The 25,523-nt window shown below is 41.1% G+C and overlaps 1 protein-coding gene across 5 annotated transcripts in view; it reads right to left on the bottom strand.

Annotated features, from left to right (window-relative positions):
* Nucleotides 1–25,523, bottom strand: part of nckap1 (NCK-associated protein 1) — a 64,917-nt gene that overhangs the window by 34,600 nt on the left and 4,794 nt on the right. For 2 of the 5 annotated variants that reach the window (XM_066686126.1, XM_066686122.1), the window contains exons 2-15: nucleotides 17,439–17,456; nucleotides 14,562–14,672; nucleotides 8,159–8,251; nucleotides 7,988–8,044; nucleotides 7,553–7,695; nucleotides 6,037–6,127; nucleotides 5,808–5,945; nucleotides 5,478–5,526; nucleotides 3,307–3,463; nucleotides 2,064–2,120; nucleotides 1,802–1,898; nucleotides 1,345–1,451; nucleotides 765–897; nucleotides 318–399 (exon numbers count right to left, since the gene is read on the bottom strand). In XM_066686126.1, the coding sequence (XP_066542223.1) occupies nucleotides 318–399; nucleotides 765–897; nucleotides 1,345–1,451; nucleotides 1,802–1,898; nucleotides 2,064–2,120; nucleotides 3,307–3,463; nucleotides 5,478–5,526; nucleotides 5,808–5,945; nucleotides 6,037–6,127; nucleotides 7,553–7,695; nucleotides 7,988–8,044; nucleotides 8,159–8,251; nucleotides 14,562–14,672; nucleotides 17,439–17,456 (1,333 nt within the window). The remainder of the gene's footprint in view (nucleotides 1–317; nucleotides 400–764; nucleotides 898–1,344; nucleotides 1,452–1,801; nucleotides 1,899–2,063; nucleotides 2,121–3,306; nucleotides 3,464–5,477; nucleotides 5,527–5,807; nucleotides 5,946–6,036; nucleotides 6,128–7,552; nucleotides 7,696–7,987; nucleotides 8,045–8,158; nucleotides 8,252–14,561; nucleotides 14,673–17,438; nucleotides 17,457–25,523) is intronic. The other 3 variants (XM_066686123.1, XM_066686124.1, XM_066686125.1) reach the window with 3 other exon arrangements.

The raw sequence follows: 25,523 nt of genomic DNA, 5'->3' as shown, positions 1-25,523 counted from the left end.
AGTTACGAATGTTTTCCCGAATTACCAAGAGCTGATCTTCGGGATCCGACCGATAGTCGGCGTGGTGTTCGCTTACAGATTCCTCTCGCATCCAGCCACCACATTCTTCTCACGTGTAACCGTGCAGTATCAAGTCGTATCTCATTCGTTATAACGAGCAGGGATGGACAGCCCCATGCTCTTAACATTTCTACACATTTCCCTTATTCCAAATATTTTACTCAGTTACAACAGCTGTTCTGAACCCAGGAAGTTAAACAAAAAGCTTTTCCCACTTCTCTCAAATTAAGAGTTTTTATAAGCAACAAAACAAGTACCTTGTTTAACACTGAGAGAAGTCATTGTGTTGACAAAGGAGGACATGATGATGGATTCATCCTCTGGACACACGGACAGGTTCTGAAAGGGTTAAACACATCAGGGATATTACACATACACACAAACGAGCTACGGAACTCAGTTTAAAACCAGGGGGAAATCACTGAACAGAGGTATTTCAGGATGGACAGTAGAAATAAATAGCACTTGGTCTCCCTCTGGTGGTCAGGAGTGTCATTACCGCAGTGATATTAATGACAGATTCAGAGAGACTCTGAAGAGAAAACTACAGGGTCCATAGGAATTATCAGTTGAATGCTCTTTATTTATTTTACTCAGTTGTAAGTTTGTTTGGCCAAATAAATAAACAAACAAACAAACAAACAACCTATAGGCTGGTTATCTGCAGCAGGAGTCTTCCAAAAGCCTCTACTCTATGTGCCCACCTGAACGAGCTCATTGAGCACGACGGCGTCAAAGCCGGACAGATACTGGACATAGTATCTCTGCATGACCGGCCCATACTTCCTCACGTGAGCTCTCAGCTCCTCCATGTAGAAGATCAGCTCTGCAATGTGCCTGAGAAGAACACAATCACAGAGTCACATCATGCTCTTGCACTTGTTTCACGCTATTTCTAACCACTGATTTTTGTTTTTATTAAACAATATTGAAGTATTTTCAGATGTTAAGCTCTGATCCCACAATAAACCTACACCACAGCCTTAACACAACTGTGATCAAGAATTAACTTAATAACAATACAATATAAAATGTCCCACAATGTTAAACTGTTCATATCAATATCATAATTATATTGAATCGACTAAAATTAAGAAATATATTGCGATGCGAATTTTGGCTGTATCGTTCAGCTCTATGTATGAGGTACAAGTGAATCACACACACAACTGCCACAATCGCTAAAGCAGCAGTGGTTCAGTGGCACAAACTCCAGGTTAATAATATAATACTCAACAGATCTGTTCACTGAATGAGTGTGAGGTGTGTAAACAGGCGAATTACTTGTCAATAAAGTCGTCTGTGCTTTTCTTCTGGATGTTATCTGCGTGCCGGAGCAACCAGATGATCTCATCCCGAGCGAAAGAGAGCGCCATGAACACAAACAGGGCCTGGAAGCCACAGAAAATAAAACATTAAAAGAGCAATAATCCTTTTCTCCAGTGATTTCTCTTCATGTTATAAAACAGCCATTGCACTAATACCTAGTGGAATATATGTATAAGATATTCTCTTCTCTATACAGAGCATAAACTGGTTCATATAAAAAGTAGAAAACAGTCAGATTCTTCATTTCGTGTGAGATGTACTTCATAGAATTAAAGTAAAAAGTATTAACAGCACTTTCAGAAATCTTGTTTTGTTGATAAAATTGACACTTTGCTCCTTTAAATTCATATACTTTCTAACTGTTACAGGAATTCAATATCACAGCTGGAGGTCAGAGGGCCGTGGGCAGTACCTTAGGGCCCAGTAATCCCGGCTGGTCGGCCAGAACAGTGGCCAGCTCCTTCAGAGCAGAACGCAGGAACTTGCGCCTCTCCCTGTGCATTGATCCTCTGGAGAAATCAAAGACAGCAAAATAAGTGCAACATGAACAAAGCTTTTTTTATACGGGTTATAACCCACATTAGGCTGATTCTTGTGTGTCCATGATGTATTAGATACACTAGCCTCACAGATGCAGCGGTAAAGTTAAACTAAACTATCAAAACTGCACTTACGCATGCGAGAGCGCTGATTCTTTGCATTCGCGGATGTCGTTGACACGCTTGTTGTAGCTGCAACAGATAAAATGTTTGGAGAGGGGAAGGGGGAAAAAAAAAGAAAAGACACTTTAAAGAAAATGATAATAACAGGCTGCAACAGGAGTGACATTTATCGTAAATTTAAGAAATCCTGAGGCAAGTTAGCACCAGTGGGCGGGAACCAACAGACAACTGTTAGAATGCTGCCTACTTTAACAGCTGCTTACATAGTCAGTGCCTACTTAGACAGTTCACTAGCTTTTGGGTGAGACCCTAGGTAGTTGGTGCCTACTTAGACAGCTCACTAGCTTTTGGGTGAGACCCTAGGTAGTTGGTGCCTACTTAGACAGCTCACTAGCTTTTGGGAGAGACCCTACGTAGTCTGTGCCTATTTAGACAGCTCACTAGCTTTTGGGAGAGACCCTAGGTAGTTGGTGCCTACTTAGACAGCTCGCTAGCTTTTGGGTGAGACCCTAGGTAGTTGGTGCCTACTTAGACAGCTCACTAGCTTTTGGGTGAGACCCTAGGTAGTTGGTGCCTACTTAGACAGCTCACTAGCTTTTGGGTGAGACCCTAGGTAGTTGGTGCCTACTTAGACAGCTCACTAGCTTTTGGGAGAGACCCTACGTAGTCTGTGCCTATTTAGACAGCTCACTAGCTTTTGGGAGAGACCCTAGGTAGTTGGTGCCTACTTAGACAGCTCACTAGCTTTTGGGAGAGACCCTACGTAGTCTGTGCCTATTTAGACAGCTCACTAGCTTTTGGGAGAGACCCTAGGTAGTTGGTGCCTACTTAGACAGCTCACTAGCTTTTGGGAGAGACCCTACGTAGTCTGTGCCTATTTAGACAGCTCACTAGCTTTTGGGAGAGACCCTAGGTAGTCGGTGCCTATTTAGACAGCTCACTAGGTTTTGGGACAGACCTTATGATTACAGCATCTGTCAAATTCAATTGTGTCAAGTTGTAAAGTACACCTATCGCACATATATTTACTGTAAATTAGCAACGTGACATCAACTATACCGCTACGCTCATATTTTCAAATACAGAGGGGATAGACAAACTCAACAAAACTACATCAGTTGGGTTAAATTCATGACATATCAGCAAGCTATAATCATTTTTGTGATCAACATGAACTTGGTGGGAAACCTGTCTATAGTACAGCTGATTTTACTGGGTATGACACTACAGAACTATGTGTAAAAGAGTAACTGACCCTCGGATGTTGACGAACAGGTCCTCAGCAGCTTTGTGGATGTGGAAGACCTCATCCCTAAAGAGGCAGAGACAGGAGCTGCTCTGAAGAGCCAACTTCCACAAGCTGAGAGCCGCTGGGTCACTGTTCAGAGCCGAGTGACACAGGATGAACCCGACTACACACACGCACGCACACGCACACGCACACACACACGCACACACACACGCACACACACACGCACACACACACACACAGGGAGATAAACGTGAAGACCAGTGAAGAATATAAATCAAATACAATATATTAAGGAGAGATCCATATATCCAAAACAACAAACTAATATAGACATTAAGCATCAGACAATGTTAAATATCAGATTATGCTTTGAGCTTGTCTATTCAGTATGAGATTGTGTAAATGGCATTTTCATTTAGTTAGATAAGTGCTCCAAACGTGTAAATAGATCTGGGTCATAAAGGTATGTAAGTGGCCTGAAAGCACAACAGGGAAATGTAGTCTGATCATCATACTCAGGAGATAAATCTGATCATGTCTGTCATTGTGAATAAGGTGTTTTCACACTAGAGCTGTTTTCTGGACCCAGGTCTATTTGCTCCGTGGGTTCGTTACATTTGGTCAAGAGTGAAAGCTGTTCCTGAGCCCGGGTGAGAGTCCGAGCACTGACCTCTGGCCCTTCTGAATTTGGGGATCTGGGGTTCGCAGGTGTGGAAGCTCTGTGACCGCTTCAACTTATTGCTTTGCTTCCCTTTCCCATGCCTAATAAAGCCACACTTTCACAGGACTGGGGCAATGCTGCTGTATGTAATAAGATCAGCTCTGTGGAGTGAGTGTGTGTACTGACAGAATGAAGAAAAACACACTGCACTGAATAGCTAAAACCTACTTATACGAGAACAGCTCCATTTTCTGCAGGAGCTCCTGGTAGGTGGAAATGCCTCGTCTCCCAAAGCCACTGTTCTTCGGCGCTTGAGCGATTGTATCATCAAAAACCGCAAATGGACGTATAGAACCACACAATCGCTCAATTGGATGGAATGATAATGAGCACCTGTGTGGAATCTGTCCTGGAAGTGGTCTCAAGGATTGAGGACAAGAGTGCACACACTCCATGACCCTCCTCTTTAAACTTTCTTCAAAAAACCAGTTTGACGTACACTGCTCAGTCCAAGCAGAAGGAGAACTGAAGCTGAAACACAGTGACTGCGACAAATAAAGAGGTAAACTCTAATGATCACGGTAACAATGGGCAAAACCCAACCCATGACTCGAGTGCCAGAACACACCAAGTGGTGAGGAAGACCAGCATAAAGACTCTTCTCTGCCCTGGATCCAGATTGTGGGACAAATGTCCACAGGCATTCACTTCCCTCAATGTCTTCAGATGCAGACTGAAGGCTCATCTCTGTGCAGTATTTAAATAGGCCACATTCCAAGCTCATTAAATCACACTGAAGTTTCTTTATTTCTTGATCTGTTTCTCTCTCCCAGGCATCAGCAGTGAGTGTGAGAGCTTTGTAATGCACTTTGTCCTGTTTGTATATTGTCACACTGTCCTGGACCCAGATGGTGGAGCAAACTGCCACTGGCCTTCGCTGTCTTTCTTTTTCTGAACTGCAGAGTCCCTCAATGTTGTAACTGTCAGAAGCACAGTCCCTTACTGTCCCTCATTGTACGCACAGCACGGCCCCTCACCGTCTAAACAGCACAGTCCCTCACTGTCCCTCATCCACCAAACAGCACGGCCCCTCACCGTCTAAACAGCACAGTCCCTCACTGTCCCTCATCCACCAAACAGCACGGCCCCTCACCGTCTAAACAGCACAGTCCCTCACTGTCCCTCATCCACCAAACAGCACGGCCCCTCACCGTCTAAACAGCACAGTCCCTCAACCTCCAAACAGCACAGCCCCTCACTGCTCTTTGGTCAGTGTGATAGAGTGTGCCTGACTGTCTTCAAACACACACCAAGGTCTCATCTCTGCGCAGTATATTATTGACCACTAATCCTGCACTTAACATCTTGAATTTTCTTAACGTCTTGAACTGTCTCTCTTTCCCAGGTCTCAGCATTTATTGTGGTAAGGTGTTGCAGTTGTGTTTATTGTGTATTTCACACTAAATAATCAGTGTATGAAGTGATTTTAATGTACGTAGAGTGGCACACTTACACACTATCCACTTCTCCATTGTGTCCAAAGACAGGTATTCACATGGCATCTGAAAAACAACAAAAATGCTCAGATGATTTGTTTCCAAGCCGTGGTTATAATTCAGAATGCACACTTAAAAAGGGCAATCTGCTCAAGAGAAAATGGCTTTCCAAAATTCAAAGACACTTCGTCTTAAACCAGGGTGCTGCAGCGTCATACCAAGATAACAATACTCTGCCACACCCACTGTGATCTACATTTCTCAACATCTCAGCCTCTTCGAGGGTCCCGTTTTAGGTTTAAAAGCCCGTTTCATAATTCCCAGTATCGTCTCAGCCAGCGTCTCACCGTATCAGACTGAGCTGGGTTGAGCATTGTGCTGGGAGCGCTGATGAGACTCAGCAGCTGAGCGTTCCTCCACTGGTCGGCCGACAGGTTACGGCGAGGATAAACCATCTGCAGAGAGATCAGCGCGTCCGAGAGGGACTGCACCACAACACACCACAGAACTCACAGTTAATCAGGAGTCAGTGACTTTAAACCTCCACTACACATCATCTGCTGACAGTTCTTTCACCTTTCCATGGGGAACAAACTCCTCCATCATCTTTTTCAAAGGGTTCTCATAGTCCACGATCATTTGTCCAAGTCTGGGGTATTCTCGATCACTGGGAGGAGGGGAAAAAAAACATGTTTTAATATTATAACATTAACAATACTTTTAAAACTAAATTTGGTTTCTCAGCAGGTGTTTTTAAAAGGTCATGTATTCTCCCCCTTTTCGACAGCGAGTCCAGGGCTATGATTGGACAAACTCAGAAAAGGGGGCGGGGCAACTGCGGAGCAGAATCAGAACCACTCGTTTTCTCCCATGATTTCTTACACAGTGTGTGTGTGTGTGTGTGTTGACCGTCGTTTTTTCATACTATGACCTCTTTATATAAAGTATGTTGAGATATAAATATATTTGTCTAATGGTAATGCCACTAAATAAATTAAAGGGATGGCAGTGTTTTCCTGGTACCGCAAGATAATTTGTTCTAACAATAGTATCTGTACAGATATGAATGGACAAACAATAAATGTCAATAAAACCAAATACAGTGGAACCTCTACTAACGAACTTTCCAAGATACGAACCGAGCATTTGAATATTTTTGCCTCCACCAATGAACCATGACTCTAGAAACGAACCTGAGCCTCCTCCGAGCCGGCGGCTGGAAATGTCCACTGACCCCAATCGGCGAGTCTCCCAGCACCCCCAGACTTGAGTGAGCTTTTAAGATTAGCACATTGTAGTTTTAGCAATTTAGAATTAGTGTAAATAGCAGACACTGAAATTGGTGCTAAGTTAAGCCGTATCTACACTTCTTCTCCCCACATTCACCGCCTACTCTCCGTTACTCCACCCCCCCCCCCCCCCCCCCCGGCCCCCGTCATACAGCCAATGCCTGTGTTACTCCTCCAGCCAGTCGTCACGTCTTCAAGGTAGCGATGTGTAACCACTTACAACTTTATTTCTTTTTTATTACTGTTTCCACTGTATTTCTCTTTTATTTTTAGTAACGCTACATGTATTTTTTACTAATTTGAGAGTGTTGTAAACATATATCAGTGCAAAAAGGGTGACTTTCGGGATGGGGGCTGGAACACATTAATTGCTTTTCCATTATTTTAAATGTGGAAAATTGACTCGAGAAACAAACTTTTCCACTTACGAACCGGGTCACGGAACGGATCAAGTTCGTAGGTAGAGGTTCCACTGTATTTTACATCATCATGAACACAACCAGTTTATCTTTATCCTTCAGTCCACATGGGAATATAACACCTGTAATGTATTGTGAGTAGCGGAAATCACAAATCATTTACAGATCATTTTTTAATAGTGTAACAGTATAATTCAGTGCCACCTTTCTCCATGTGTCATGTGACACTGTTCCCCCTCAAATGAAAGGAATGTGTTACATTTTATTAATTACAATCCAGACTTAAATAATTAATAAAGTACACAACTTACTGATAAAAACAGCCAAACCTCTCTCAGGTTCATTTTAATTAGCGTAATGGTAATGGTGTAAGATGAGTAATACCTTGCCCCATGTGTCATCTCGTGTGCGTAGTTATAGAGTCCAATGATGGCTTTACGCTCTTCAATTCGAGACAGCAGCATCATCAATGTAGTGTAGGTCACAACCAGGTCAAGGTAGTTCTTTGTGAGGTCAAAATTTACAGTCTGCAGGAATAATGTTAAATAAAGTTAAATCTACAATACGCCATCTTTATCGGAACAAACAAACACACCAGGTACTTTATTTCTCTGACACTTGAGTGGAACTTGGTCCATGGCACAAAAACACACAGTTAATCCACCGTTAAAGGGTCAGTGATTTACTCTTTACTAAATAAAACATCTAAGAGCATTTATTCATTCATTTGTTTCATTTCTAAAGTACATTTCCTATGCCAAAGATCCCTTAAATAGCAATAAACAATCAATCAATCAATCAATAACAACGTGAACTTACAATATCAAAGAAAACTTGGCAAGCGTCAATAGTGTTTAGCAGTTCACAAACATGATCCTGTAAAGGAGACAGAAGGAAGGGTAGGAGAGAGAGAGCGTTATTAAAACTGTCGCTTTCACATTCAACAAAACATCCACTGAGAAAAGTGAAATCAAAAAGAGCTGTAAATACCTTAAATTCCATAACATCCACGAATGTGAAATAGTACAAAGCTAGATTCTTTAGTATTTCAGACTTTTCTTTTTGTAGCTGTGCGAGCTGTTGCTGCAATTTTAAAAAGAATGAGATTAAAGAGTCAGGAGGCACCTCACCACATTGTACAGCATTTAAGACAAACAGGACCTGTCAGCAGGGTTCTGAGTGTTTGGACTGAAATATAAGGTTTAACTCACATGTATTAGCCAAAGGCAGTATACATGCATGTGCTTAAATAAATGCACTGATTTATTTGCTGATGACTTTTCACTAATTCGTTGATGGATTTTCACCATGATGTTTGGAAAATCTATTAGTTTGGAATCAACTGGATTTCTGCACAAAAGTATTGTTTGATGTTATTTACGTCACTGTCTTCTCGAGTCTTTATTTAAATTCCTTTACTGATATTAATTGCAAACCTGGTTTCTGTTGATTTTGTATTGAACAGTGATTAAGCACCAACTTCGACAAAATCTCTAAATGGCTGCTTCAGTTCACGTATATTTTTAATGCTACTGATAAAACTCAAAATACACCTCAGTATCACTGTTCAGACACTGTTCAGCTCACTGTACTGAAGTCTACGTTAAGAAAACTAAACTGTGAACACCGTTAAAATGAATGAGTCCAAATCTAACACAGGCTTATTCTGAAAGATCTCCACTTTTCCTTTATGACTCCAGAAGGGAACCTTATGGAATACTGTAAAACCAGGAAGAATCTCTGTTCATTTCATATCTAATGATTCTTTAGAAAGGAAAGCACCTCATGAAACTGACAGGTAACTAATTCACTTCGTCACATTTAGGAACTGCTTCACAAGGGAGTGTTATTTAGAGCTGATTTATGGGTTCTGTTTCTTCAAAAATAATCTGAATCCTAATGTAAACTACATACATTGAAATGAACCGTCTCCCACTGGCAAGTGACTTAGTAAAGATCACCAATCAATATAGTTAAAGAAATTCAGCATATTGAATATTATAAACACCTTGCAGCTATAAAGCCAAGAGCAAGACGACTCTAAATTGTTCATTTGCATTAAAGATATTCAATGCTACAAAATCAATTATTAAACTCTGCCTCGCTGCATTCTGCACTGACCTGGGTTACACCACTTTCTAAGAAATAACAGTGTTAGTCTCTATAAATTAAATTAGTGATCACTTTTAAGAAGCCGTTCATACAGAAATCCAGTGATTGTATAAAGGTTAACACCCCTACAGCTCCACTCGAGGGACTGCATTCCTCCCTCCATTCCAGTCTCATTAGCTCAGAGCTGAGTTAATGATTGGAATTATGACGACGTTTCAATTGAGCATGAAAGGTCCATCCAAAATGGATTACTCTCCACAGCTATAAATTATCACATCGTTTTCAGGGAAAGGAAAGCTGCTGGTGGCTTGAATGTTTCTGTTTCTGGAATCAGCCGAGACGTGACAAAGCTTGTGTCCCTGTTTCAACAGTGGAATTAGACTCGAGACTGAACCCTGCATCAAGTCCAAACTTGCCAGGTCATTCGACTGAGGGAAGGCCCAGCTGCAACTCACCGCTGACTCCAGAGCAAGTCTGCATTGCACAAGAGCTCAAAACCAATGCTGAAAATACACTGGAGGACCCATGTATGTGGAATATTTATCATTGTGATGTTTACAGTCACAGGCAAAAGGCTCAGGGCATCCCCGCTTTTGTCTGTTGATTTTTTACTTAAAAGAAAAATAGTAACATACTGAAAATTACACAATATAATCAGCACGTTTGTAAATCGCTGTGCAGTTTCTACTGGTTGAGTTTAGAATATTAGAACTTAGCACGTGACTCAGCCCTCAACCCCAGACTGAAAATACTGGAGGCGGATGATGTCAATAAATATACACTTCACTTCTCAGGCAATGCAAATGAGCTCTGGAGTTACGTTAGTAATTAAAAGTCTGATGTGTATCATGATCATCAATTAAGCAGGTTTTCCATTAACAGCATTAATGATGTGCAGGACATCACTGTGCAAATGTCGACCAAGAAGGTTCTACCCACACACTGAATTAACAACAACAGAAGACATTACAGTTATGTCCAAATGCCCAGCACTGGCCATAACCACCGACAACCCATAATATTAAAGACATTAGCACATTTCATAAACGTTGTACCACTTTTTCTGTAATATTAGACATATCTAATTATTGCAAATGAGGTTTCTGGCCCGTAGCACTGTATTCGTGTTTAAATAATTATTTATTTTTGTTTAATACAAAACCTAAAAGACACATAAAACACATATAAAGGCTATAAATAGATATGTCTAATAGAAAGGAAGTTAGTACATTTTCTGGACACTACGCCATTCTTTCTCCACTTTTCACTCTTACAAAAACATTAAAATGCTCCTAAGCATTTTAATTGTATTTTTTTTTTATATATATATGTATATGTATATATACACACACACACACCATAGGGAAAATATCAAGGATGAAGATCTACCCAGTCCAAGAGGCCATTAATAATGATCACAAAATAGCTTCAATTTTGACGTTCAATTTAAACCATCCTTGTTATTTTTAATGTACTTTATCTTTTAAGTCAATGTGTTGGATTTATTGGTGGGTGTCTGAATTATGTAACAGGCTTGAGATGAATAAAAACCTTAAAGCAAGCATGTAAACATGCAACGGAAGACCAAGGAACCTCAAAACACATTGCTTTACGGCTGTAAAGCAGGACTGTGAAACACAGCTGGTCTGAAAAGCACCTTTCCACTCCAGTGACAAAACGTCTGTTAACTTAAAACTAACAGAAACTCATCTCTACAGTATTCTGAGGTTCCTTGAGCCCACTTTAGCTTCAAAAGATGATGTATATATGTATGTGAATGTAACAGAAAAGCTTAAAGCTACATAGAAGTATGTGCAAGCTCCAAACAAAGCAAAAATGCGACCCTGAAATGGGTCCGAAACTTACCAAAAGAACAATCCAGAAAATAGCCATGTTAAGCATGCAAAAAAATGCAGAACACAAAAAAAGAACAAAAACATATATAAAAACCAACACAAAAAGTAACTCAAAACACAGTTAAACATGACGCAGCTCCACATCATTCCATGAAGTGGTTAAAAACATCTCGGACAGAAAAGAGAGCCGAGAAGGCAGAAGTTAAAGCTAAAGAAGCAGCATCTGAAAAATACAACAAACACTTTCAAAAAGACAAGAACGCTGATCAGTTATTACAGAAAGGAACAAAGGGAAAATAAAAATGTCCCACACACACACACACACACAGACAGGACACACTGAATACTGAGTGCACAAACATCATAACACAAATGAGCAACAGAAAAAAAAGCCTTTTATTAATTTCTTGGTTTAAATGAATAAATAATTAATGTATAAGTTGTGTGTTTTGTTGTCTTCTCGTACGACGAGATTGTGTGTGAAACACAGCTGACTTCCTGTTAATATTTTGACAGGAACAGACTCAATGGCAGAATCCAGCCTTGTGCTGGAATGTGATCTGAAAAGTGTGTAAGAGAGTCACGCCCACATTCCTCTCCCTGCCTGTGTACACACACACACACAGCTGACACCTACAAACATGCACATAGTCTTCACACTCGGCCCTGGTGAACTACCTCACTATAAACTGAACTACACTGATTATCTCCTAGCAGGCATTTAATACCAGATTGTAGCCTCTGACCCAAAAAACGAACTGTGGCTAAAATTGTAGTTATGTTTAATCAAAAGTAAAAATCTCAGTGCTGTCCAGTCTGTCGCCTACACTCTAAAAACGGTCCCTCACAAGGCCCTTCAGTACAGGCATCAGCAGCAGAGAGGGGGCGTGGTCACCACATTGAGGCAAAGTTTATTAAAAGAATATTTCTTCACACAAATATGGAGCTTAAATCTTTCACCATCTACCTACTGTAAATGTTTTAAGAGGTGAATCAGACAACAGCAACCACAGGCTACAGAGCAGTTACCGTCCTGTATCAGTGATCAAATATTCCACTTGCAAAACTACAGCAATCGGTATCCTCAGTTCCCAAACGCTTAATAGTGTCATTAAAAGGAAAGGTGCTGTAACACAGTGGGAAATTTGCCTCCATTCTAACGAAATAGGTTTGTTTTCACAAAACACAAACGGAGTTGTTCGGAGACAACATTGAAAATATGTAGTCTGTGATTTTACCTGTTGAACAAAGCTTCAAGATTAACACTTCAGATTCCTGTTTTTATAGAACTACACCAACTGCCAACATTTCCTGGAAACGGGATAATGCTAGCTATTAATACACAATCACCAATATCTGTGGACCCCTACTCATCCAGCGAGGGTATTTATACGTAGGATACCACTCTCTTTGCTGCAGTAGCAGCTTCTAATATTCTGGGAACCTTTAGAGTAGACGTGGGAATATATCTGAGAAACTCAGATGGCAAATCATTAGTGAAATCAGGTTAAGGATGATGGATGATTAGTTCTGAGTCATAAACACTACTCCAGTTAAATCCAGATATATTTGATGAAGCTCCGTCACTCTTGAGAACATCGGTTCACTGCTCAGCACAGGTAGGAGTTTATACTTTTTGGGCAGATGATTGGCACTTATCTTTAAGCTAACACACAGCTGCTCCAGAGTGTGCCACATGGTTTCATGCTTTTCCATAAAGTGATAATATAAACATGTCTGTCCTCAATGTGGACACCTAAAAGCAGCTGAATTTAGTGATTACTAAAGAGGCAAGAAACTGTTTTAATACAATTCTGGTCATAACTAGATATTCACTCCATATTGTTCTGGCTAAGATTTTTCTGACAGTTATTGCAGCTGTGATTTAATCTGTGACTTCTGTCTTTAAATGACAGAACAGGGCTGTGTTTATAACCAAGAAGATCTGGCCTTAGTTCTGAGTGCTGAATTCAGAGCGCCAGATGATCAGTCAGTTGTTGTTGGTGCGATGTACACAGTGCAGTGTCCGGCGAACTCCAAAGGCTACAATAAAACATGCAGCTGTTGCAAATTTAAATCGCCCTCTTTTAACTTGCAATTTCATTATAGAAACAATCAATCAGTTCAGAACTACTCTGAACCCAGATGAGATTTAATGTCTGAAATCAATGTTTGATTTATTCACACAAATAAAACACGACTGACACCAAAACCGGGTCATTATTAAGAATAATAAGCTGCTCCACAAAGACCAAACACTGAGACGAGAGAATCTGTTTTTAACATTTCATAAACGCATAACACTCTTAGTTTCTTATTCATCGATGTAGTTATAACATTTAATAACAACTGTAAAGTTTTATCTACGGGTTGTTATTTGGAACAAGTGAATGCTCAATGTTCAATAACTGAATAACTAAGTTAATTAAACTAACGCTAATTCATATTTAAGAAGTTATGTAAATGATGTTCACCATGCACTACATCCACGACTTTATACAATTTTGATCAGACTTTGGCCCAACCCTGCGTTCACTGACAGGAACAGACTGTAGACTGCTCAAAAATAAGTGATGCCATTGATTTAAACAGCCATCTGCCATCAGCAGATCAGATTTGGAAAGAAGCGTGTTCATTTGCCTTCAAATGTTCAGCCACCGTCGTCCTGCTCGTGTGTTTGGTCTATAACCATGACCACGGCGCTCTGATTGGTCGGTCTGATTTTAACGCATCCATAATACACAGAAAATAGAACAGGATCTAAATCAGAATCAGACACAGTGTTGCGGTCCGTCAGTTTCTGAAAGACACTGTTAATATACTTGTGTATTAATCTATAAACATTGATGTGTGTTTTTTTCTTCGGTACGTCAAAATCAGACTGAAATGGCCTTCAGATGGACGTTCTCTCAACTTCTGCAAGTCTTCTTAAATTCACATTTACATGCATTTCATCTCCATATGATTCTGAATAGTTTGATATAAAACATTCTGAGATAAAATGGATGTAAATGTGAAGTAAAATTAAGAAAATGTCCTTAGACCTCAGAGGGTTTGAGAGTTAGCAGGATTGTTAGCTCACTGCCCCAAAAAGGACTGCTAACTGCACTACAAACATGACAATGGCTTAATGCTGACTGCTCAGATTCTGAAATCGATTGCTGACTGACACGAGAACAATCAGAAGCTCTGGGGTGAAATCATTTGTTTGGTTAACAGTAAAAAATAAAACGCTTCCGAGACCCAGCCCTGGATGAAATTATAACCACAAAAAAAGCTGTTATAGCACTGTTTATCAAGCATAATTTAAACATAATTTAAAAGATACCTGGAGTTAAAAATATCGTCTTAAAAGAAAACACCATCACACATTTCCAGTCACTGTAATTACACCGGTTTGCCTCAGCCACTGAGGCATCACTCACGTTATTGTTGCGTGTTTCCACGGCCGGGAACTTCCGCACGATGAACTTGACCGCAGACTCCAGGTTTTTGTCTATCAGGTAAGAGGGCTTTGCTTTTGGGTCGCCACATGCCTGGAAAGAACAGAGAACAAGAGAGGGAAGAAAGAAAAAAAAATGCTCAAAACACTGTTTCAAAAAGGGGTCAGATATTAACACGTGATGGTGATTTTCAGAGGTCAGAGTGGGAACGAGTAAAACAGTTAGAGACAAGTGAGAGGATGAGGCAAACGGTGCAGGGAATTGATCACAGCTAGAAAATGCAATGTGAGTGAGTGAGAGAGAGAGAGAACACAGAGAAACAGAAGAGAGACAGATGAAAGAGAAGAAGAGTGATGAGAGAACAGAGCTTGTTGAGAAGAGAGGAGAAAGTTGGAAGGCAGTTAGTGAAACAGCAGTGTATGACAGCCGACTCACTCCTAGAGAGAGAGAGTGAGAGAGAGAGAGAGAGAAACAAGTGTAGAGGAGTGTTTAGCTGTTTGGACGGAGCGTCCGGCTGATCAGCTGCTCTGTAAGTGATGGGCGTCTTACAGAGGTGAGGGGCTGCAACAGGTCAGCAGGCGTGCAGCTGAGGTAGGGCGAGTGTTTATGGTGGTCACATGATCAACATGACTCTGGACATGCACCTGTACCTGACATTCAGTGTCACCACAAATTAATCCCAGAGGTCACAAAAAATCCCAGCAATGCATCGGCAGATATTTCTTTTTAATTTAATTTCAGCTGCAGTGGATGAGGTCTAGATGTCAGCGATTATCTGAAGCGAGGCCTGGCGACTCATTTAGAAATTTCTGGAAGAGCACACGTTTGGTGGTGCTACTGCTCCCTGCACCCTGGACAACATTCTCCAACAAACACCAACACACCCGGACCCACGAGCGGCAGCTGTGTCAAAAACGCCCGGGCTCATTCACAAAGGTCTACATCGTCGTTCCCTAATTCACGCCCGTCTAGATCATTGTTCCCTAAATTTATACAACTAGAGTAGACTAGAGTGGTGTCCTTCTCTTCACACTGGTCTAAAATAGTGTCCCCTAATTCAAACAAGTCTAAAATGGTGTTTCTCTTGTTCCCCTACTTCACACTGGTCTAGAGTACTGTTCCCCTTCTTCACACTGGTCTAGAGTACTGTTCACTCTACTTCACACTGGTCTAGAGTACTGTTCCCCTAATTCACACTGGTCTAGAGTACGGTTCCCCTAATTCACACTGGTCTAGAGTACTGTTCACTCTAATTCACACTGGTCTAGAGTACTGCCCCCCTAATTCACACTGGTCTAGAGTACTGTCCCCCTAATTCACACTGGTCTAGAGTACTGTTCACTCTACTTCACACTGGTCTAGAGTACTGTTCACTCTAATTCACACTGGTCTAGAGTACTGTTCACTCTACTTCACACTGGTCTAGAGTACTGTTCACTATAATTTACACTGGTCTAGAGTACAGTTCCCCTAATTCACACTGGTCTAGAGTACTGTTCACTCTAATTCACACTGGTCTAGAGTACTGTTCATTATAATTCACACTGGTCTAAAATATTGTCCCTGTATTTGGACTGGTCTAGATTATCGTCCCTCTGTCTGCGCTGAATAATTTGACTCATTCGTTTTTATCCGGGAATGGTATAAAGTTATCGGTCAAGATGTAAATGATGGCATTTGCTGGAGAATATTATGTCAGTGTGCTTTGGCCTTTAATTGTCCACAAAGAAACCCTATTCTCTAAGGCATGAGCCACAGACAAGTACATGCTAAAAATGTCTTCTAAGGCAGACTAAAAACAGTAACACCACAAGCTCCTGCGCACAATCTGCAAAACTAGGCAGTAGAGCCCAAATTATACTGGTAGCTTGCACAAACTGGCATTTCAAGAAATTCTACCGATGAAGGACCGATAATATTTCCTTATGTTATCTTACTCAGGATCCCGCTGCCAGTTTTGATTTGTTTATACAAGGCCTTGAGACGATAGATAACTCTAATAAGTCTGTTTAATCTTTGGCAATATAAAATTATACCTGAAAATCAATTTCGGTAAAAGTGTTATTGATTATATATTTATTAGAAGTGTTGTGTCCTACTCTGTACTGTGTGGTGTACAACTACAGGACACGAGATAGATTTAAAAACGAAAGTCAATGCTCTGTGCACTTGTTTGACCACACTAAATGACCCTGACAATCCTTTCGTTCATTTTTAATTAACCGGTCGATCAGTCCTGTCACTGTGTATGTACTAATCTGGATCCCTAAGGGGGTTTGCTGCCATTTAGATAAGCATCCTCCATTTAGTTTTTTTTTTCCCAGATATGGAAGCGGTGGGTTGTTAAACTGATGCAGATTAAACCAAACGTGTGGCAAATTAGATGTGGTGACAAATTAAATGAATGCCAAACAATAAAAATAAAATGTGGAAAAAAGCCATGCAGTTGTGATATTCTTATCTACCCCTCTCCAGCTGATTGTTAATAGCCTGATTTCAAGACCCAAACAGATCCTGTCCATGCACATCAACTAGCATTAACTAGCAGGATAGGTGCCACAAAAGAAATCCCAGGTATAATGGAAACATAGCCAAATAATTAAATACTACACACATTTAAATGAAGAGTAAACAAATACAAAACAAGGCAAAATCAATCAAACAAAAAGGAAAGACTCCTGATTCTACTGCAGTTTGGGAACAGGCGTTTCTTCCCACCAGAGCGCTGTGTGAGTTGCATACGGAGAGAGATCATGGGACATGAAACTGGCAGGAGAAGCAGGAAAGGGGGATAAGGAAGGAGGGAGGGAGGGAACGAGAGGAAACGAGATTTGGGGAAGGTGGAAAAGCTGTGCAAACCTTCCAAACTTGTCCTTGCTGGGGGAAGCATTGTAACAGAAAAAGAGAGAATTACACATAAAACACAACTTTCCAATCTCTACCATGCATACCTATGGCAAAACAAATTAGCTTTGGGAACTAGATCATAATCTTCGTGACTGTTCTGTTCGTCTGCTTGTTTGTCTTGTTGAGACAAAGGAGGGACGCAGGGGGCTGCTTGGGTAAAACTGAGCATCGAGATCGAGACGCTTTCGTTCCCAGAGCTAAACACTCACACCCATGCAGAGCTCTCCTCCACCATCAGGGAGACTGCAGTCCAAGCCAGGATTCCAGTCCATGGGTTTGAGAGAAAAAGAAAAAAGAAAAAAAAAAAGACTAGGAGGCATCGTGATTAAGTCAAAAGGAACCAAGACATGCAAGTAAAGGAAATCAATCATAACAATGCAAGGCCATGGCCGAACATATTCACGACAGAAACAAAAATGATCAAAAAAAAACTTTAAAGAAAACTAAAACATCATGAGGAAAGAGAGAACAAACTCCACAAATCAAAGTAATTTAATTACAAAGGGTACAAAGGTAAAAAAAACTGAGCCTCTCGTGCATGGAACCCGATAAAATCTGCATCAAAACCTAGCGCAACATCCCCGGTTTTGTTTGTGCTTTTCTGAACTCAAGTCCAGAAAATTGGCTTCAGTTTCAAATTCAATTCAAAGCAACACAGTTTAGAGAGGAAGGGTTTAACAATTCCAACAGAGAATAATAATGAAAACCACTGTCGAGAATCAGAGCTCGGCCTCTAAAGGCATGCCATCAGAGTACAGTGGACACGTTAGGGTGGGGCTTAGGTTATGGACCTATTCACTTTCTCAAAAAGGTGAGAAGGATTTTGGGGGTTGACTGTTTGGGTTCATTTTGTTAGAGTACAGCAAGGCAGTGTCGAAAGTGATCTCCATTAGGAGTGTTTTACACATTCAGAGCTGTGAAATAAAATATATTTCAAATATACAATACTTTCAATTAAACAGAACACTAGAATAAAGTTTAAACTCAAAATAAACCATGTTTTCTTTGGTAATTCCTGTCAAAAACAATTCATTGTACCATATCTTTTAAAATACAAAACAAAGTGCATTGAATTTTCTCCCTCTGACGTGTGATGAAGAAAACGACAGCCTGTGAGCTCAGAAAATGTATCGGATCCATAATAGCATCGTATATACCTGCCCTGACTGCCATGTTAAACAATAGTCAAGGACACGTGAACTAGACCGTGGTCAGTAACGTGAACAAGTCTGGACATGACCAGTCAACAAAAGGTCAGAAAAAATGAGCAGGTGGGGTGTGTATGGTTGTTCTTCACCCTTTTCCCTAACACTCCACAGCTATGTGCCCAGGGAATCTGATTCCCACATCTTGAAAAGGGTGGAATAAGTGGGAGAGGCTGTATTTGATGGATTTCACGCCGGACTGATCACTGAATCACACTGACCACGAACTGGGATTCACCCGGAAAATGTGCCTTACGGCTGGAGACTTGTCTGGACTGAAGAAAAGTGAAGAACTGATGCAGAAAATAATGCCTTAGAAGCTGTAAGAGCAAGTTGAAACAAAAAAGAAAAAAAAAATTTATCGGATTCATTTGAATTATTTATATACAGTGGAACCTCTACTAACGAACTTTCCAAGATACGAACCAGGCATTTGAATATTTTCTGCCTTCACCAACGAACCAGAGCCTCCGCCGAGTCGGCGGCTGGAAATGGCCACTGACCCCAATAGGCGAGTCTCCCAGCGCCCAGACTTGAGTGAGCTTTTAAGATTAGCACATTGTAGCTTTAGCAATTTAGCATCAGTGTAAATAGCAGACACTGAAATTCGTGCAAAGTTAAACCGTATCTACGCTTCGTCTCCCCACATTCACCGCCTACTCTCCGTTATTCCACCCCCCCCACCCCCCCCACCTCCCGTCATACAGCCAGTGCCTGTGTTACTCCTCCAGCCAGTCGTCACGTCTTCAAGGTAGCGATGTGTAAACACTTACAACTTTATTATTTCTTTTTTATTACTGTTTCCACTGTATTTCTCTTTTATTTTTAGTAACGCTACATGTATTTTTTACTAATTTGAGAGTGTTGTAAACATATATCAGTGCAAAAAGGGTGACTTTCGGGGTGGGGGCTGGAACACATTAATTACTTTTCCATTATTTTAAATGGGGAAAATTGACTCGAGAAACGAACTTTTCCACTTACGAACCGGGTCACGGAACGGATCAAGTTCGTAGGTAGAGGTTCCACTGTATTTGTTTTTTTAAAAAAAGAATCTGTTCAGGAAAGTGACACTTCTAAAAATGCAATCTTTTCACAATCCAATCAACTCTCGAAATCACTTTCCACCCAATCGTCCTGACCCACTCGGATATAGGTCACATTAAGAAAATAAAATTTGTTAAGGTTTAAATATTCTTTTAAAATCAATAATGTTTCTTTCTTATATATATATATATATATATATATATATATATATATATATATATATATATATATATATATATATATATAATGTTATGTAGGAACCATCAGAAATAGAGTTTTCTTCAACCTTTCTTTCAGGTCATCTATGGACAGTAGTTCAGATGTATTTGGGTTGGGACCAGAATGTCAGGTCAGATCAAATCTCCACTGTGGCCACAGGAATCCCTGGCCACTGAGAAAGAACAAAGTAACTGGAGGCTGATAAACAGATTGAGGTCAAAGCCTCAGAGTCCATAGGACGATCCCAGATAGATTCTCCAACTACAGAGAGCAAACCTGCCAGCCTCCAAAGCCTTAAAACTGGATTGAGTGCATTAGCATAAACATTTGGGAGCTCCTACCATTTTACCCACTGTGAAACAAGCCCAGCCTGCCACTGTTCTGTGGGCCGTCTAAGTCAGAAAACATCCACCCAGTCACTTAAAGAGAGCTGCTTTGGTTTTGAGTGCACCTTACGAGGACTGCAGAGACCCGTGTCTGTCCAATCACAGCGCTGAACCTGGGTTTATGTGAGAGCACAAAGACGAGGTTAAAAGCAGCAAAACAGACAACACCCGTGGAGAAATAAGAGCACCGAGTAAAAACGGAGAAGAAAGAAAACTGAGCAAAAACAGCTAAAAACCCGAGCTTCCGCTTCTCACTCCACACTGCTGTGTGCTTGGGTCGGGGGTGAACAGTGAGTGGCTCGTTGCCATTTAAAAGGAACAGGTGCTGAAAGAGGCCGCTGTTATGAGATTAACCGTGTTTTACAGTGAAGCCAGTTCGTTGTTGCATTGTCAAACACAAAGAAACAAATTAAACCTCAATCAATTAAATCACCTAAAAGCTGGCTCCTTATTGCCATTTAAGGCACGTATGCTAAATGACATTAAGATTTGGAGCAGATATTTCTTCGATTTTGGTTTATGATGTATAAATATCCATCTGTGTGGATTTCTGTAGGATTCTTGCAGAAATGAGCAGAATCCCAAACTGGAAGTAATACCCAGGGCACTGTGTTTCTGGTTTTCACGCAGCCCAGTAGTAATTTTAACACTCTGAGAAGTTCAGCGAGGCGTATAAACACGAGTTCAGTGATGCAATTTCTCCCTCCACGTTCATGTAGACGAAGTTACAGTAATGTCTGCAAACGTGGGACACTATGTTATACATGAAATGAACCCTGCATCTGCAGGATGGCTGTGATTACTGAGTGAAACAGTTATTTATAGATTTTATGGCTGCATGAATGTAAGCAAGAATATACATAAAGAAAAAGCAATTATTTCTTCATTTTATAAATGTTTGTATATTGTCATTAACATTGACACGGGGGAAATATCTACATAAAAAATACCAGACAGGCGTATTATCCCATAATTTCTAGCCCAGCTGATTGTGTGCTGCTGTGGAGCGTGATAAAAAGATCTGAAATAACTTTAAATTATGCCAGTTGACACATTCAGTGATGTCAGCACATCACAGCAGTTCTGTGAACACTAAGCACAACACACTCGCACCAATTTCACCAACAGAAGCAAAACCTTACTGATATGTTTCCATATATTTATCATATTCAGTGTGGACGCTTTCCTCACACATGAACCTACAGGGTTTAGTAATGTTAATATTATAATTAAAGGGTAAAGATTATCTTAAGGCTATGGTGCATTCAGCAAACTAGGCTCAGAACGTAATGCCAAATTATCTGATATATTCGGTGTATATGACACCTATAAACAGTCTAAAACTAACTTGGGAAAGGTTCGAATGTTGGAGAACAAGCTTCCGAGGGCTTGGCTGATATGATTTGCCTTGTCTTGGAAGCAGCACACTTTGGAGATAAGAGTTGACTTCCTGAGCCTCTCCGTTTCCAGGGAGGACTCATTCTGCTGTCATTTCCTGTGGCAAATTTCGCTGGCTGCACTATTCATGCCTAGTCCTGAATTAATCATGGAGGTCACACTGAAAGGCCAAAAGCTATCTGTCAACGGGGAACGTCTGTCAGGAGAAACATAGAAAAAAGGACTTCCTTGAACTACAAATTGCTCAGTGTTTATTATTAATTGCAAAGCAATTTCTATGAATTGTTCAGGAACTGATGAATTACTCTGTAACTACAATTACATAGCGTTCGGTTCAGTTATTACTACAAATTATTCCACAACTACTATAAGGTATACAGCAAGGTCTATTACAAATAAAGAATCTATCGTTTCACATTCAGCAACAGTTATTAGTTAGGCATGTAGTATAAATGCCACAGTAACAGTACTTTATAATCCTCAGCAGTGACCCCTAAACTGGCCTTTAAATTCTTTGCCAACAGATGTATTGCACTCCTTGTACGTTTTACAATGACAAACAGCCAAAAAATAAAAAGTAATCGTTCATAGCTACTGTTGCTGGGTTGAATAAGCCCAAGGGTTCATCTCATGAGAAACCGTTTTGGTCAATTGAACTAATTGATTCTACAGACCTTTGCGATGCTTGTTTGAGAGCCCTGCATAACAGTCACTTTCCAGCTTAATGTGCTTTGCCCACAATCTGCTTTTGTAATTCATTTGTTCATTTCTTATTCTGTAACTGTTCATCCTGTTCAGGGTCATGGTGTCCAGCTCCTGATCTGAATCACTGGGTGCAAGGCAAAAATCACATCCTTCACAGGGCACACTCACTCCTAGGGACAATTTCACACACACAATCAGTCACTCACACCTGTGGCATACGCACACTTACCTAGTTAGTTACTCTCACGTACCTCTGGACAGTTTTTCTTTGTGTCTCTCTCTCTCTCACACACACACACACACACACACACCACCTGTAGACAGTTTGACACACTCGCACCTGTTGACAAATAAGCTCACAATCCCAGAGCCTTGAGGTTTTCCATTTCTGCAGTTAATCAAAAAAACAGAGACTGGGAACGGCAATGAACTACAACAGCTCTGTTAGACACCAAGCACGGAACATCTAGCATAATGTGCTCTTTTACAGACAAACAAACCTAATATCATTTGAAACGATCATTTCTAAACACATTTCCCAAAATAAAACCCCACTTTAAAACCTTGAAAATACAAACCTAGCTGATACACACAGACACAGTGAAGTGAATCGATCAGTTTACGGTGGTGACAAGTGCATCGTTAAAGATAAATCCCTTTAGGCTTTGCACTTTTGCAACTGGAATTGTATTTATTCTAACATAAGCACAAAAAATCCCTGTCACGATTCCAGCTCTTAGACCTCTGAAAAAGGACGGCAGATTTTGCCGTGCTGATGTCAGTGCCGAGCAGTTGCTAGGCAACAGGACTGCCAAAAGCGCCCAGGCAAAAGCCTGCTCTAGTCGAAGAGCGTATCTGAACCAAGAGAGAGGAAAAACGCACCCTGGCGAAGGATGGCTCGATTTTGGCTGGGTTCTCCGGTCTGTCTCATGCCATGCTGCATTATTAATACAAGGACGACACTTGGAGACACAACGTTTTATTCATTTGTTCATCTTCTGTAACTGCTTCATCCTGAACAGGGTTGCAATGGGTCCAATTCCTACCTGGAGTCACTGGGGAAAAGAACACACAGTGGACAGAGCACCAGTCCTCCAAAGTCATCACACACTCACCCAGTCACTCACACCTGTGCACAATTTCACTCAATCACCCAAGACACTCGCACCTGTGCACAATTTCACCCCATGACCCAGACACTCGCACCTGTGCACAATTTCACCCCATGACCCAGACACTCGCACCTGTGCACAATTTCACCCCATGACCCAGACACTCGCACCTGTGCACAATTTCACCCCATCAACCAGACACTTGCACCTGTGGACAATTTCACCCAATCACCCAGACACTCGCACCTGTGGACAATTTCACCCAATCACCCAGATACTCGCACCTGTGGACAATTTCACCCAGACACTCACACCTGTGGACAAATTGACCCAAACACCCAGACACTCGCACCTGTGAACAATTTCACCCAATCACCCAGACACTCGCACCTGTGGACAATTTCACCCAGACACTCACACCTGTGGACAATTTCACCCAATCACCCAGACACTCGCACCTGTGGACAATTTCACCCAGACACTTGCACCTGTGGACAATTTCACCCAATCACCCAGACACTCGCACCTGTGGACAATTTCACCCAATCACCCAGACACTCGCACCTGTGGACAATTTCACCCAGACACTCACACCTGTGGACAAATTGACCCAAACACCCAGACACTCGCACCTGTGGACAATTTCACCCAGACACTCACACCTGTGGACAAATTGACCCAAACACCCAGACACTCGCACCTGTGGACAATTTCACCCAATCACCCAGACACTCGCACCTGTGGACAATTTCACCCAGACACTCACACCTGTGGACAAATTGACCCAAACACCCAGACACTCGCACCTGTGAACAATTTCACCCAATCACCCAGACACTCGCACCTGTGGACAATTTCACCCAGACACTCACACCTGTGGACAAATTGACCCAATCACCCAGACACTCGCACCTGTGAACAATTTCACCCAGACACTCGCACCTGTGGACAATTTCACCCAATCACCCAGACACTCGCACCTGTGAACAAATTGACCCATTCACCCAGACACTCGCACCTGTGAACAAATTGACCCATTCACCCAGACACTCACACATGTGGACAATTTCACCCAATCACCCAGACACAAACACCTGTGGACAATTTCACCCAAACACCTGTGGACAATTTCCCAGACTCACCAAGTCTGTCACTCATTCACACACTTTAATACACTTACTAACATGTGCTTCTGGACTGCAGAGGAAACACACACAGCCACAGGGAGAACACACCACACTCCTCACAGACAGTGACCCTAGGAGGGGATCAAACCCAGACCCTCAGAACCCCGGAGCTGTGAGAGAGTGACACCAACTTCAGCTCTACCCTGCTTCATGAAACAAATTTAATAACCAAATAAAATAACAAACACCTTACATTTCTGACACTGGTTCTTACAATCGATTACTACAACTGAAGCAAGGTGTAGTAAATGTTATAAATAATAATGTAAGAAACATTTAATAATAATTTTAAGGTACCAGCAGTGGTAGTACCCATGATCTGATATCTTGCCCTCAGAGTGAAAATGCATAAATCAAATGAATAACTCCAAAGTTGACCATAGTGTGTAAAGTCAAATACTACCAGGAGCATTTTAAAATATTTAATAAAATAAGCTGTATATTTTGCCCCACATTCCTGTTTGCCCTTTGCCTGTGGTTATCTCTGACATTACAAAACTACATCCAATTAATCTGAATCAGTTCTCCCTAAAGTACCTCCTGCTTTTCAGGATTTAAGCAGTTGTGATCTCCTCTTAAATCTCTACGTAATGAAAGATGCAGCTAATTTACATTGTGAAATTGCTCAAGTTAACCATGACAAGCTCTTAAGACAATCGTAAACCTCATCGTATTGTCATATCACCCACCTCTTCCCACAACAGATAGGTCTAAAGAGGATTTTCTACAACAAATCAACACTGTCAGTGTAATTTATTCCAAGACATAATCCACCCCA

This window comes from Hoplias malabaricus, chromosome 12, assembly GCF_029633855.1.
Source record: "Hoplias malabaricus isolate fHopMal1 chromosome 12, fHopMal1.hap1, whole genome shotgun sequence".
NCBI classification, from domain to species: Eukaryota; Metazoa; Chordata; class Actinopteri; order Characiformes; family Erythrinidae; genus Hoplias; species Hoplias malabaricus.
This window is presented reverse-complemented; position numbering and strand designations above follow the sequence as displayed.